This window comes from Boleophthalmus pectinirostris, unplaced genomic scaffold (assembly GCF_026225935.1).
Source record: "Boleophthalmus pectinirostris isolate CB_2022bp ecotype Guang Dong unplaced genomic scaffold, ASM2622593v1 HiC_scaffold_11, whole genome shotgun sequence".
NCBI classification, from domain to species: domain Eukaryota; kingdom Metazoa; phylum Chordata; class Actinopteri; order Gobiiformes; family Gobiidae; genus Boleophthalmus; species Boleophthalmus pectinirostris.
Window position 1 is genome coordinate 8,345,518 of NW_026570994.1, and position 15,259 is coordinate 8,360,776.

The window sequence follows — 15,259 nt, forward strand, 5'->3', positions numbered from 1 at the left end:
ACCTGGACCCCTTAAGCCCCCCTCAGCCCTCCTCCTCCTCGCTTTTGGCCTCTTGGTTCATCCCGTCTGATCTTTTTGGTCCATCTGAGCTCCCATGCCCCCCCCCCCTTCCTCCCTTCTCCCCTCTCCCCTCTCGCTGGTCGACCTTTAAGCAGCTGCTGACTCCGGGTTAGAGAGCGAAAGAGAGAGTCCTTGGTTTTGGTTTTTTGGCAGGTAGGGAGCTGGCGGTGGAGTGTGTTGTCTCGTCTTAACTCCGTGGCGCTGTTTGGTTCAGATAAAGGCGTCCGACGGCCCTGAATCTGCGGACAGGAATGTCAAACAACCTTGGCCTGATCAAACCACTTTGTTATTTTTGTTGTATCTATCTGTGGCGACCTGCGAGGAGTGTACAGACATCTGAGGCAAAGGTGTTAGCTCAAAGAATCTCTCATGAACGAGCTGTAGTGCGCTCCTGTAGTATTAATGCTTTCTTCACTTCACAGTATCAATCCGTTTAGCAGAATTCTTTGCATTTTTCCAATAAGAGGAACTTAAAACCCTCCTAAAATAGATGCAGTCTTGACTAAAGGATCTGCGTTTGTTCCCTGCAGCTGGCTCCCCTTCTCGGCATCAAAAGCTTCTGTTAGCCCATAATTACAGCTCAGGTTCTGCTTAACCGTTATTAACAAAAAGTACAGTAATCTGGCGTGGCACCGCAATATGTTACCGGCGCTTACTAATTAATCTTACAGGGAGTGTAATAAATTCACAATATCAGATTGCTGCAATACTGTATATAGATTTATTAAAGCTTTTAATCAGTTCTGGCAAAATTAATTTTGCAATGATTGCTTACATTTGAATTTGCATATACTTAGTGCGAGTAATTTATTTTTATAGATTCTTTTTTATTAAAGCGAGGCACGTGGAGTACGTCAGGATGAAGAATTGCAGGATTGTGGCGGTGTGCACAGCAGGGGATTCTGTGGAGGCACAACTATTCACAAGCAACATTGAGCAAATATATGTGTTTTCAGTTACACTTTAACTTCACTGACCTCTGGGTTTGTCAAAATGCTGACCATCTCACACTCATGGAAAGCGGACATCTGTCTATCAATATGTTAGCTTAGTATCCCTTGTGTATTTTTAAGCAACCCAAAACTTGCAGAGTAGGCTAATCCTCTAGTTAGGTACTCCAGACCATGAACGTTAAAGTCCTTGCTGCACTTAAGTCCCACCTTCAAACTTTACCCCATATTTAATCACACGTATTAACATATATGACATTAAACGGCATCATCAAAACATTTCATCTTGTGGGACAAAGTTGAACATTAGCAGTTATGACAGCTTAAGGTGTCAACTATCTTTTTGAGCAAGGTCTGTCTGCCTCTTTATCATGTCTCCTATGAACGCTCTCACAAAGACTTTGATAAGAACCACCACAAACAAACCTGTTGTCGCCCGCCAAGGCCACAGTCGCGCCCTGGCACCACAAAAAATACACTTACACGTATTCTTTGTATTCTGTCGTGAAGAGATTATCAATGGGAGAGGGAGTGAGAGAACTATAGCGATAGATAAGAGTCAAGGCTTGTGAAAATACCTTTTAAATGCGCTGTTATGAAAAAATAGATGACCACTGGACAACCCTGCCGTGTACTACCTACCGTGCACTGTCCGCTCTCCCCGGGGGAAGGCTCACGGATTCAGTCGTTCTGTTAAAGGTAGCCCTCCCCTCTCATTCACAAAATATGAGATTCCATGGCTGATGATAGGCCTGATTTATCATGCTAGTGGATTGAGTTCCTGTATTTTAAGACACTGAGAGATCCACTAAATATGACTCGATTCAAGATTTTTATTTTATTCTGAATAACTTTTAAAAATTATTTCAGTTTGCTTTTTTGTTTGTTTAGTTTCTACATAATTATTTGACTTACCATTATTATTATTTTTTTGTTTGTTTATTTATTTATGGGTTTGACTTTTTATGCAGCTCTTTATAGGATAACCCCAAGTTCAATAACAAATAAGCTACTTGACATATTAATTACGTTTCAACAGTCTAATTAATATGCATTTATTACTAGGGTGAATTAAAACAAAACATGTCTCTATAAGTGCAGATCTTTACTGATGAAAAAACACCCCCATTTTTATGCAAATTCGCCTGGCTGCTCGCTCTCATTCCCCATGCTATAGTATATTATGTGTACGTGTATGTGTGTGTGTGTGTGTGTGTGTGTATGTGGCAGTAATATCAGCTGCAAACAGGCGTAAACAGGAATCGCGGGCCCCAAAAGCAGGTGCTCTTCGTCACAATGCAGCTCCGCGCTTCTTCACACTCCTCGTTTTGTACACGGCGCTCCGCACAAAGCCCCGCAAATTTCAAATACTTTAAAGTGCGCGCTGCATTCACTGGCCCGCGGCGTAAAAGCCCTCTTTATAGCGAGGGGGGAAATTAGCGATGGTCTGCCTTTATGTGTGTGAGAAGACTCCAAATCTGGGAGCTACTATAAACGTTTTTTTTCTCTGTGTATTTGGTTAGTTACAGTAATTACGGTCCAATAACTGACAGCCAAAACCAGGCAGGAGAAAGTAGGAGCTGTTTTTTTTTTTTTTTTTTTTTCTCCTCTGCCGTGCTCAGCCGCGCTACCGAACATCTGCTCGGAGATTTGCATATTAATTAACCCATATTAACTCTAATTATTCTGGGAAATTATCAAATAAATTAAATTTTCTAATTTTAACCGTTTCTTTCCACCGTTCCTGTGGTGTGACGTTTTGCCAAGGTAACACCGGGTGGCACCTGGAATGTAAAAAAAAAATAAAATTTGATCTCAAAAGGTCTCCGTAGTGCCTCATCCGAAAATCCCACCCCAGCCCCCTTTTTTCGCAACCTATCCCACCTCCCACTCTCCTGGCCTGGGAGTCCTGAGGGCAGCCAGGGGAAGCTTTTGTGCATCCTTTTTTTTTTTTTTTCTTCTCCTTTGGCTTGTGCGATGGGAGAGTGGTGCGGTGTGCGGTGTGGTGGTGGAGGAGGAGGAGGAGGGGGGTGGGTGGGTATGGAGGCAGGAACATGTGTGCAGGGCAGGGGGAGTAGGAGGGGCGGAGGGGGGCCAGGGTTGGGTTGGGGGTGGGGGGGCACACACAGATGGTGGATCCAGGCGAGGGCCCTGATCCAGGCAAAGGTGGGCCCGGTCTGAGCTGTTGAGCAAACCTTCGGGCCCCCAGGAACCCACCCGCCACACCCCCCCCCCTCCCAAAATTAAAAAAAAAACAACACACACACACACACACACACACAAAAAACAAAAAACACCACCGCCGCTACTGGCCCCCCACCCCACCACCGCCGGTCCGCAGTGCACCCCGAGCCTGTTGCTCCTCCCGGGCCTCTTCAGCAAATAAATGAGACTTTAATTGAATTAGAGTCAGGGTCTCCGCTCAGATAGAGGCCAGCAGTGATTGCAGGGACAGTGGACAAACAACTACTTATTGCAGTTAATTCCCAAATATGTGCACAGAATTCCCCTATGACCATATAAGAAGAAATAGTACAGACACCATTTGCAGACTAAGAATTTTGCTTTTATTTTTTAACACATAACTGCTGTATTTTCAATTTTTCCATTGTAACTTTTTTTTTCCTCGTATAAGTCAAGTCACCCAAGCCCCTCCCCCTTCCCCTTGTATCCGCTGACCAGACCAGCTCACTGTCCCAGGTCGGGTTTACACTTGACTGAGTTTTTACTATTCATCTTCCTCCTCCTCCTCCTCCTCTCTCTCCCCCCCGTCCCTCACTCTTTTTCTCTTTCTCTCTGTCTCCTTTCAGAGCTTTTGTTTGCCCTCTGCCACCGTCCTTTCACCGACTTGGCCCCGATTTGGCCCGTGTGCGCGATCTCACCATTATACTGGGACAAGATAGCGAGAAATATCCAAACATGGCGGCTCGGGTTCTTTGTGCGTGTTGTGGTTACTGGGGTAGAATATGGGGAAACATTATAAAAAGAAAAAGTAGTTCCTGGTTTCTCAAGGCCTTCTAGGCGTACGTCAAGTGACAGAACTTCGAAAAATAAAATCTACCAATATAAAGATGACCATAAAAGACATCATACTTAGTAAATGCTGAAATAATGTGGGGTGATCAGATAATAAGGCCTAGGAGAGATTGCTAAATTACTGAAACATGCATTTACAAGGGACCAACACTACAACATAGTAGAAAACTAAAAAATATGAGTACAAGTTACGCAGCAAATCTCTCATTTCTTACCTGACATCTTATCTAAAACCTTGACATCTTCGATTGTAGTGACAGTTCCTTGAGAAGTCTTGTTCCGTGGTTGCCATAGCTATCCCGAATGTTCTCATTTTAGCTAAAACCACCAGTCACTGTTGTAATTTACTACAGGAGAGAGAAAAAAGTCCATTTAAGTTGGCTGTAACCTTGCCAAAGTCTTTCTGCAGAGAAGTGTTGTAAAGTCTGTTCTTAGGTGCGAGCTTGCCAAGAGATAGAAAAATGAATTGCTTAAACTCTTCGCAGACAGGAACAATGGCAGGCAAAAGGTCGGCCCGCGGATCGGCTAGCGCTGGCTGTACCCACGAGGCAGTGGCGCCCCGGCTAGCACCTTTCATGCCCTCCTACTCAAACCTCTCGCCGGAAAAAAACAAAAAAAACTATATAAAAAAAAAAAAAAAACAATCTCCCCGAAGCCATCCAGGTGATCGGCTTCATCCGGGAGACGGGCAGCCAGCGCCGGCACTTACCGTCCAATAGGGAGGCTGTCCTGGCTCATTATCCGCGTAGGAGGCCGTGTACGTGTCACCCAGGGCTACTCCGCTAAGAAGTCAGCTGGGGTTAGCGGGTTAGCGTGAGATCAGCTTCCGTGGGTGTAAGCCAGTCCCCTCCGGCCATCACCTACCTCTCCAGCTCCAAACCTCTGCGTGCGCTCCTCTGGCTCTCCCCGGCAACCCTGCTACCCCCTCCACCGCTCCTCCACGGCATCTTCGGGATTGTTAAATAAATATGATTATACCTGTTACAGCCGCGAAGTGCTCCTCCAAGTGCAAGAGAGCAGGTGCGCACTTTGAGACTTTGAGGGTTCCGCACTCAGAATGCACTTGTGCTGGATTTATGAAAAGACGCCAAGCGGGAATTCTTTGATTTTCTTTTTTTTTCTTTTCCGGGTGTAATTTTTTCATAAGCACCATAAAGACGAATTCACACATTTTATTTACAGTCACACTCTTGCATGCCATAGCTGTAACGTACATCCAAAGTCTTAGCAAACAGATGTACGGGTCAACATCAAAGCCGGGCGGCGCTTTCTCGGAGCGACTTTGAATGCAGCATGTGGCCCGACAGCAGTTGTCAAAAACCAAATCATAGAGAGTTATAATGGAGTCGATTATGGCTACGACATTAAAGGCATTCTTGATCACGGCTGCTATTCATACGGTGTCAAACCTGCCACTTTGTAAATACGATGGGCTCAGATTTGGAGTTGGGCACACTACATTAATTCCCCTCGTATCTGCGGATTCCAGCTGTCAGCGTTGAAGTATTGCCTGCAACATTGTTTTTCACTTTATTTATCTTCATCAAATAGAATAAGCCAGTCTTTAGTGGAGCTTGCGCTGCTCTGAGACTGCCACTGCTCCCAGCCGTCCTAATCAATATACAATATTCCTCTACTGTGTACTTTCGCCGAGTGACAGGATAATGCCAGGCCTTTGAAAGGGTTATGTCAGATAGTTAAAAACCCAATATTAAACCCGAATTGTGCAGTTACATGTGTCATTTTAATTATCCTCACAACTCCAGTCAAAGAGGCGCCCTTTTATTTACCTTAAATGGGAGAAAGAATAGAGCCATATCAAACAGGTAGCGCGTTAAACTGTAATTGCCATTGTCAAAGATGACACTTAAGGTAAGAAAAATAGACTGGAGCAGAGGCATTTGTGAAGTAAACAATATCTTTTGTCTTCCTCAATCCTGTGCCGCACAAAAGGCTGATTAGGAGCGGGCTTTGGGGGACAAAATAACTGCCTGAGAAATATTAGTAGGTTAGAATTACTTTGTTGCGTGGCACAATACCGAAAGATGCTTGACGTTCGGAGAGGGAGAGGCTCTTGTCAGCCCTGGCACCTAAACAATGGCCGCTTCTTGACGTTAATGCTGCGACTTGACAAGCACCCCACTGTCATTTCGCCTTCTTGGAGGTATGCGACGGAGTGCGGAGGAGACAGTTGACGTTTGGGAAGAAAACTAACATGGCTGCGACTGGAGCTTTCAGAAGACAGCTCCGACGCCCCCGCACTCAGATTTGTTCACAAAGTTGCGGACAAGAAACGGGAGAGTATAGAGTGGGGAAAGGATGCTTTAAAGTTTGTAGATGAGGTAACTTGGTAATGCGCCGCACAGTGCCACATGTTGCAAAACAAAAAGAAGCTCCCTCTGTCCTTTACGGGGGGAAGAATGGCTCTTTAGAACCTGTCCAGGCTTAGATAATTTTATTCAGTAGCCCCCGCTCCGCCATCATTGAGTTTGCATCCAGAGATCAGGTTCACAGGGAAAGGGCTGATCGCTTCCCAAGCCTCGGGCCCTTTGTTCCTGTGGCCCCCTCCCTGTTAAGTTAGGGGGCACAGACATGACGGAGCGCAGCTATGAGAGATTCCGAACCTGGGGGTGATAGGGCACAAAGGGGAATTCCTAAATTATGACGTGCTTATTACTTATAAGGAAAATTAATCTGCCAGGGCTGTAAAATGTCCAGGCAATTGTGAAGTGTTAGACAGGTGCTAACATAGTCGGATGTGTATGAGCTCCGAGAACGTCAGAACATGATGAAGGTGTGAGTGGAGCGGACCACCCAGGAATCTTTAACGTCTCATTCCAGCCGTGGTCTCCAGCCTGCGCTGCCTTTTTGTCATCTCTAAGGAGCATTACTAAGTCTGAACTTGCCTAAACCCTTGTGATCACACCTCTTGAAAAGGTTTTGTTTCCTCCGTCGATTGGTATTCGAGGCAGGTCAGCGCGCTCACGCACTCCCCCTCTTGTCTACGCGACCCCCAGCCCCCACACTCCCCCCTACCTCTCCTCCCACGTCTGAAAGCCCTGTTTTCATTTTAATTTGCACCTGTTGTGCAGTTGTTGGCTGAAGGCAAGTGCGGACCGGTCAGTCGCTCCAGACGTGTTGGGAGGAGATGGGTGCAGCTTATTTTTCATATGTAGAACGTGAGCACAAATGTCATGTATGGACTTTATCTGCCTCTTGATTCTGAAAAAGTTCAAGTGCAGAGGCCTTCTCTGGTGAAATATGTGTGTGTGGAATGGTCACACTAGAAGGCATTTTGCATATTCTGTTTGTATTTATGTTCAAATATAAAGGGGACACGCCATCGCAGAGCTATTAGATATAAATCTGTTGATTTTACTAAAGACTGCTGACTTATGAGCTGGCTGTAGCCTTTTTATGGCTGTGAGACATAAATTCACATAAAAACAGCCTCCACCTCTTCACTACGAGCCTCCTCGTGATTGGCTCCACCACAGAACATTCTTGGACGTGCTGCCAATGAGGTGTGTCCCAGAGCGATGCCATGTTCCTGGCTCGCCCGCCGCTCCATCTGCGCTCCACCAATAAGTCTTGTGACGTCCTTTTATGCCACGATTTACACCGTGCGCAGTCCACACCGACAACCTGCCCATGGTGGACTCATTTACACGCGGCCACCTTTGATTGAGTTCACAGCCTTATTTACAGGCGTCTATTTTGGGCAGCGCGGGCATATGTGTGGGACCTGAGTGTTGTGGGGCCTGCTAATGTTGTGTGTGTGAGACTGTGTGCGCGCATCAGGTTTCTGTCATGTCTCTTATGTTGAGAAAAAGACATTTATGTTCACGGTTCAGCAACAAGGCAAATGTAAGATGCTACATGTGATGAATAATCCAAATGACTATAGGTTAAGCCTTTTGTATGCATAGCAATCACATTTGTAATATTGTACGTGCTATGTGGAGCATCTCAAACGTGACGGCTATGCTTGGAGCTGGGCCCTCCTGAAAGGTGCAGCTCGTTGGTATCCCAGGCATGTGAGCACCACTGAAAATTAGTGGCTATTTTGGCCGCATCTCCCTCCAGCTGTCTGCCGACCGCCAGGCTCGGCGCAGATTCCAGGAGTGGATGCTGTAATTGGGGTGTAACCCACAAAAAAACGCACCCACGCCTTGGAGCGCGCAGTGATGTGGGGTGACCTTTTTAATCTGGGAATAAACCACAATTTCCAAAACAACATGGCCATATTTTTGTCAGAATTCTCTGTCATTTAACTCTCACGTTGAACCACTTCATGTGCATTAAAAAGATGTAACTGCAAACTGCTTATAGGATGACGCCTAACTGTCAGCCTTGGGAATACTTGTATGTCATTTCTTATAATGTGTATGTGAATTATGATCGTTTGCGGTTGCATAAAGCCGCCTGTTGTAAAATGACCATTTCCACAGAGATCCAGACTAAACTCCCATTTTTTTTATCTCTCTCTCCAGCACTGAACTATGAGAACGTGGTAGAGACCGGCTCAGACTCGGAGGAGGATGACAAGCTTCCGGTATCCGAGGAAGACCCCCTGCTGAACGGCACTGGCAGCCCCGGCAGCCTGACCAACCCCGAGGCGTCTCCGCGGGTCGAGAGCCACGGCATGCTGGGTAAAGAGGAGGACGATGACGACATGAGGGACAGCGGCGTGGAGCACATCTGGCCCGACAATGACATGCTGAGCGCGTCTGTAGATGGCGCCGGTGAGTTGTGCTGATCTACTTAAGAGTTTGTGTTTTGGAAAACTTCTTGGCTATAAGTTGGATGGCACAGCAAATACTAAGTGCAAGATTAATTTAGCGTCCAATAAATGTTTGTGAAAGCAAATCTTCAATCTGTTGCTCCGAATGACGGAAAGTACATCCAAAGATTAGTTCCAAGTTAAGCTATTCTGAAAAGTAAGGAAAAGCAAATGACTATATATTTGCTGCGAGAAGTCTTCCAGGATTCTCTCCTCTTTTTTTAAGACTTGCATGTACAGGTGAACTAAAGAATCAAAACACCCCATAATAATAGAAACTCCCACCCAGAGACCTCTAAAAATGGACAAATTTGTTCACAAATTATGCTACATCTGTACTTCAGGGTGCACTGTTGTGTTTTTTTTCAGTTAAGGGTCAGAAATTGTGTTGTTTTTCTTTTTTTTTTTTCCCACTCAAAATTACATGCATTCTTAGTGTGAGCAGGGACACCTCTCCACAGAGCTGACCTGTAGCCTAGCCTGGTGAGGTCACGTGTTCAATGTCATGCTGTGGAACATTCTTGGCAAAGGATAAACAGTTTTATGGAGACAGATAGTTGGCTGACCTTCTATCAGAAAAGTTACATAGCGGTTTTCATTATAATGGAAGTTTTTGAGGAAAATCACACCATCGTAAATTGCTTTTTTTTGTTTTATTCACGTCAAATTGATAGACTTAGCACCTGTCTGTTGAAAAGCGGGACATCTTCCTTTTTCACATCCCCTAACCCTCAATCCGCATACCAAAATAACCACCAACAGACCACATATTTCAAAAATCACTCGCAGTTCCATGTACCACACTTAAACAGATGTCTCCAGTTCAGGTGAAACTGTCAGTCAGAAAGTGTCCAGGCTTGGCGCGGGCTTGGGATGCTGTGTGCTCAACTTGGCTCCGATGCTTGTTCTGCGACGGTAAGCCCCTCCCATCTGGTGCCCGCGCGCGCTTAGACAAACCCCGGCGAGCTCTGGGCAAACACGGCTGTAGCCAGGTCTGCCGGAGGAGCCCCGCCGAACGCCGTAAACAGTTTCTTTGCGAGCATTTGGTTGACGCTTACACAAAGTCCCACCCTGAGCCAGACAACACAAACTATTTACATTTATGTATAACCTCGGAAAATAAGAGAAAATGTTTTACTGTTGCAAAGTACAGAAAGGAAAACACATATTTGAGAGATGTGCCAGTGGAGTTGTCCAAAGTAAATGCAGTGGAGTGGGTAGTTCTAATGTTCATTCTGGTATGTTTGAAGTGAGGGACGTAGTGGCTCTAGCGGTATTATCTTGTATTGTGAGGTCATTATATTTTCTAATGCTCAAACATAGGCTCCAGATGTTGTCTATTGTACCCTTCCTGCTTCTCTGATTGGTCAGTCTGAGAGAGTGACAGGCGGGTTTAACCAATCATAATAAAGCGAGAACTCTCAAAAGAAGCGGATACTGTAGCTCATTATATCTTTATCCATTTCTGAATCTGTTAGATGTAAGTGTATTTTAATAGTTTTCGATTTAATATTTCTAGTCTTTGTATTGCAACACTGGAATTTCTCCATTATAGGACAATTCTTATGTATCTTCATAGTCCCATTTGAAAGGTTTTGTAAAATGGTTAGACGTAAGTTTATTTTAATAGTTGTTTATGTTCATTTTTGCTTGCTTAATTCTACTCTACTGTTCTTGAACTTTGCGTTGCAACACTGGAATTTCTCTATTATAGGACAATTGTTATGTGTCTTAATAAAGTCTGATTTGAATAGCATAAATAGCAAAATGGTTAGATGTAAGTTTATTTTAATAGTTATGTTATTTTTTGTGTGCGTATTTCTACTCTCCTGTTCTTGAACTTTGCGTTGCAACACTGGAATTTCTCTATAGGACAATTCTTATGCATCTTAATAAAGTTTGACTTGAATGGTTTTGCAAAATGGTTAGATGTAAGTTTATTTTAGTAGTTATTTATGTTCATTTTTGCTTTTATGTTCATTTTTGTTCATTTTTGCGTATTTCTACTCTCCTGTTGTTGAACTTTGCGTTGCAGCACTGGAATTTCTCTATTACAGGACAGTCCTTATGTATATTAATAAAGTCAAATTTGAATGGTTTTGCAAAATGGTTAGATGTAAGTTTATTTTAAGAGTTAATTTTTGCTTGCGTATTTCTACTCTTGTTCTTGAACTTTGCATTGCAACACTGGAATTTCTCCATTATAGGACAATTCTTATGTATCTTCATAAAGTCTTATTTGAATGGTATGAATAGAAAAATGGTTAGATGTAAGTTTATTTTAACAGTTGTTCATGTTCATTTTTTCTTGTGTATTTCCGTTTTCCTGTTCTTGAACTTTGCGTTGCAACACTGGAATTTCTCTATTATGTGTATGTATTCTTATGTAGCTTAATAGTCTGATTTGAATGGCATGAATAGCAAAAAAGGTTAGATGTAAGTTTATTTGAAGAGTTATGTTCATATTTCTACTCTCCTGTTCTTGAACTTTGCATTACAACCCTGCAATTTCCTGATCACTGCATAGGCCAAATCAGTTATCTTTTCTTCTGTATCTTAATGAAACCTGAGGTCGTTTTTTAGGATTTTATTTGACACGTATTGCTCCCCAAGTTGGTATGAAGAGTATTGACTTTTTTTATGTAATTTTAAGGTGAAACTGATTCAAAGTATAGACTAAAAAGTGTAGCTCCATACCATAGGGACCGATCCTGCTGTTTGTCAAAGCAGCTCTTTATTGTGTGGCGTGCCTCTGACTGCCTCCGCTGCAGTCACGGATGCTTGAAAGATAAATACTTTTAATTAGGGGCAGGGTATAATCATTAAAGGAAGCCAGACTGCTGCAAAAAGTCATTAACAATCTTAAATGAAATTTTTATTTTTATGATAGCCATTTACATGTATAATAAGAGTCAATGATTCTTGGAAGCATGTGACAGGAACAGAGTACGGCGAGAAGTCATGTAAGACAGTCTATTTAAATGAGCTGCCCTTTGCTATTCATTTCTGCTAATGAACTAGCTGTGCACAGTGGCGAAAAGCGGGGAACATTCTGCAGTCTTAAATTTTAATATGGGGGAAAATTGCACATTTATTAGCGATGGAAAAAAAAAAACTTAGCGGGGATCAACATTCTCCCAAATAACAGTTCTGGTTGGGTGTTTAAGAGGAGGGGCGCGAGGAGGAGAGACACTTCGGTAAATAAATCAAGATAAAGGATAAACAAGCTGTCGTTGCATACGGTAATTGTTTATTTGATAAAGACCCGCGGTGCCATAATGTCTGTAATTCAACTATGTAGCAATCCCAGATAATATGCTTCTCGTGTGATAAAGTGGCTGACATATTTCGCCGAGCAAGTCAAGTTCATTAGAGCGTTTGGGAGTCTCTTTCCCAATCTTGCGGGCGCTGTGTTTCCCAGAGTTTTTTTTCTCTTCCGCGGTGCCTAAGTGTCTACAGTGATACCTCAGCGCATAACTTGGGCCTGAGATAAGTTCGCGCCCCACCTCTCCCTTGACACCCTCCTTTCACTGATCTGCTCCCATGTTCTGACACAGGTTTAGGAGGCAGGTTTGGAGAGCGAGAGGGGCGGACAGTGTCTCCCTAATGGCAGATGACAAACAAAGCAATGCGAGGGGCGTTTGTGTGAGGAGAAGAAGAAAGGAAAGTTTTATTAGCGGAGCGTTTTTGGCAAAGCATAAACATTTCTCTGGAGACAAGTAAGTAAGTAAGTAAGACTGACCTTCCAGCAGAAAAGTTACACAGTGCCCCAAAAACTGAAGCATTTTTCCCTCAAAGATAGCTGATATTTTAGGTTTCGTTATAATGGAAGTTTATGGAAGAAAATCACACTACTGTAAATCATATTTTGGCAGAAACTTACGTTTGTTCAGGTAATTTTGAAAGACCTAGAACCTGTTTGTAGAAAAGTGAGACGTTTTACATTCTCATATCCCCCCAGCCTTCAAACCCCATACCAAAATAAACATCAACAAACCACGTGTTTCAAAATCAGTTTCATGTGCCACGCTAAAACAGATGTCTCTAGTTCAGGTGAAACCGTAAGAAAGTGTCCTGGCTTGGGACACCGTGCGCTCAACTTTCCCCCGATGACAAACAAACCAATCCGACAGGCGTTTGTGTGAAAAGAAGAAAGAAAAGTTTTATTAGCGATTCCAGGTTACGGCCTTGGGTGCCGTCTGGAGTTGTCCTTGGAAAGCATGACATCATATTCTTTGACAGACGTTTTCAAATAAATCACCTGTTTTCTCTCTGCGCCCCTTTTAAAAGCGCTCTCGAGGGCGGGACGGGGAGCCGGGACTTACAGCGAAATCACACTTTGTCATCATGGTTCGCTTATTGGCACGTAGCCTCTGCTCAATTTGAGTCAAATGTTCTCTGAGCAGGGTGGTTTGTCAGATTTCTAACACACCTACTGCATTATAACAATTTTAATGAAACTTTTGCAATGAAATAAAAGGAACACTTATTGCGTTTCTTATATAATGCCAGTCTGTCCCCTCTGATACGAAGTAAAAAAATGACACAGACTGATTTTACAGTTGCATTGATTTATTCACTTTTGTAGTATTGAAAATCTGACACTTATCGCTACTAAGACTAGATACCAAAGAAGCCACATTTGCAGGACAGAAATGGCTACGTTTATATGATGAACAGAAGACGCAAAAGTGGCGTCGCGTCTTCACTTTTTATTCCGGGTTTAGACGAGTGTTTTCTGGAGGAAATCTGAGCGCATACGGTGACGCGAAAGTGTGTGGAGTTCGATTCCGTGCCATCCGACATGTTCGTTTATGTATGTGACGTAAACGCATGCTCGACGTGAGCAGATCTGACCAGAATTTTGCGTCTCGGGCAGCGTAGATTGAAACGCTACGGCGAAGTGTATTCAACTTTTCCACTCTTGGTTTCAGATTTGTGCGTTTTTAAGCCTCAAAAACGTTGTCACCGTCTAAACGAAAGGCACTTCTGATCAAATATTTTGTCATTTTTACCTGCAAAACCCCTTCGTTCTCATGTAAACAGAATGATCTTGAGCTGTATCCGAACAAGTATAGGAGTACACAAACTAGTATACGCCCAAGGACTACTATAGAACCTACCTCGACGATAGATACACAGATATAAGACTGCATGGTAATATACAAGAAAGTACTATGATTTAATGTTGAAAATCACATTCTATTGTCTAAAAAATTGTGTTTTTAATTATCTTCGTGGTATTTGAATCTGTTTTCAGTCTCGACTTTACTCCAAAACTCCGAAATAGAGTTTGAAATGTTAGTATCACTCCAATTTTACCAATCGGAAAGCAGAATGAGCTCCTCACTTTGCGTTGCCAGATAAAATATTACCAGTTTGGGGGTCTCTATATATAACATCTCCTCAGTTTGTGACAGCTAAAGGCATCCCAGGTCCAGTCGTGAGCTCATGTAACAGCCATCCCCTTAACAGAATTTGAAATACGCTCTAGTCTGTATAAATAATCCGACTTATAACAAAAGATCCAATTCCCAAATGTGTCCTGTTTCAAAAGATGTTTACCTTGTCCCTGTGTAGCAAGACAAATGAGCGTGAATGCAGCGGGCCAGAACTTGAAAGCGCCTGGACTGCGGTGACCGGCCGTAAAATGGGAATGTTTTCTACCCAAACAGCTCCGGTGCGTTGTAAAAATACGACGATTGCGTAGCAGAGGTGCTCCGCTCACCTCCCGGGTCCAGCCTCCCCTCTGCTCTTTCAAGACGCTGTGTACCTTACCGCCGTGGCTCCTTGGTGATTTACTGCTGGCATAACAGGACTTCGCGGACGCTCTTATCCAATAGTCTTTCCATGACTAAGAATGGTACATAGTTGTGGTTTACCAATACGAAACCAGATCCCTCTTGTAATATACCTTGTTTGATTTTCTTTCAATTCTCTTGGCAAGCCGTTCACCACTCTGCCACTCTCTCTCTCTCTCCCACTCGGTGCTATCGTGCGCCAGTGTCCACACGGAGGTACAAGTGGTATTAGCCTACCTCCTACTGGAAGCTCGCCTCTCCTCTCGGATAACGAAAAGTTTTCCAAGGTAAACAGGAGTCTCGAAATCCCACCGCGCGTCGTCTCTTTTTGCGTCACGCCCAAGCTAAACACGGTTACAGAAACATGACGCTTTCACGCGCAAATGTAGGTAGAGTCGCCTGAGATTGTACCCAAGTAAAAGTAACGTACAAAGTAGTGGTCCAAGAAATGATTCAAGGAAGAGTACAAAAGTATTTGGGAAAACTACTACTCAACGTAAGAGTAACTTAAAGAGCAACTGTCATCTCATTCATAATTAGTTAATGTTTCTGGAGGGACAAAACCTTAAATAATGCACAAAATATGGACTTTCATATTTAAAATGGTATGTAACAGACAAAAAAATGGG

The 15,259-nt window shown here is 43.5% G+C and overlaps 1 protein-coding gene across 5 annotated transcripts in view; it reads left to right on the forward strand.

Annotated features, from left to right (window-relative positions):
- The window catches only part of zeb2b (zinc finger E-box binding homeobox 2b), a 133,289-nt gene that overhangs the window by 85,966 nt on the left and 32,064 nt on the right, over positions 1 to 15,259 (forward strand). For 3 of the 5 annotated variants that reach the window (XM_055163378.1, XM_055163390.1, XM_055163399.1), the window contains one exon: positions 8,540 to 8,791. In XM_055163378.1, coding sequence (XP_055019353.1) covers positions 8,540 to 8,791 — 252 coding nt within the window. Of the gene's footprint in view, positions 1 to 8,536; positions 8,792 to 15,259 lie in introns of all 5 variants that reach the window. The other 2 variants (XM_020917059.2, XM_055163384.1) reach the window with 1 other exon arrangement.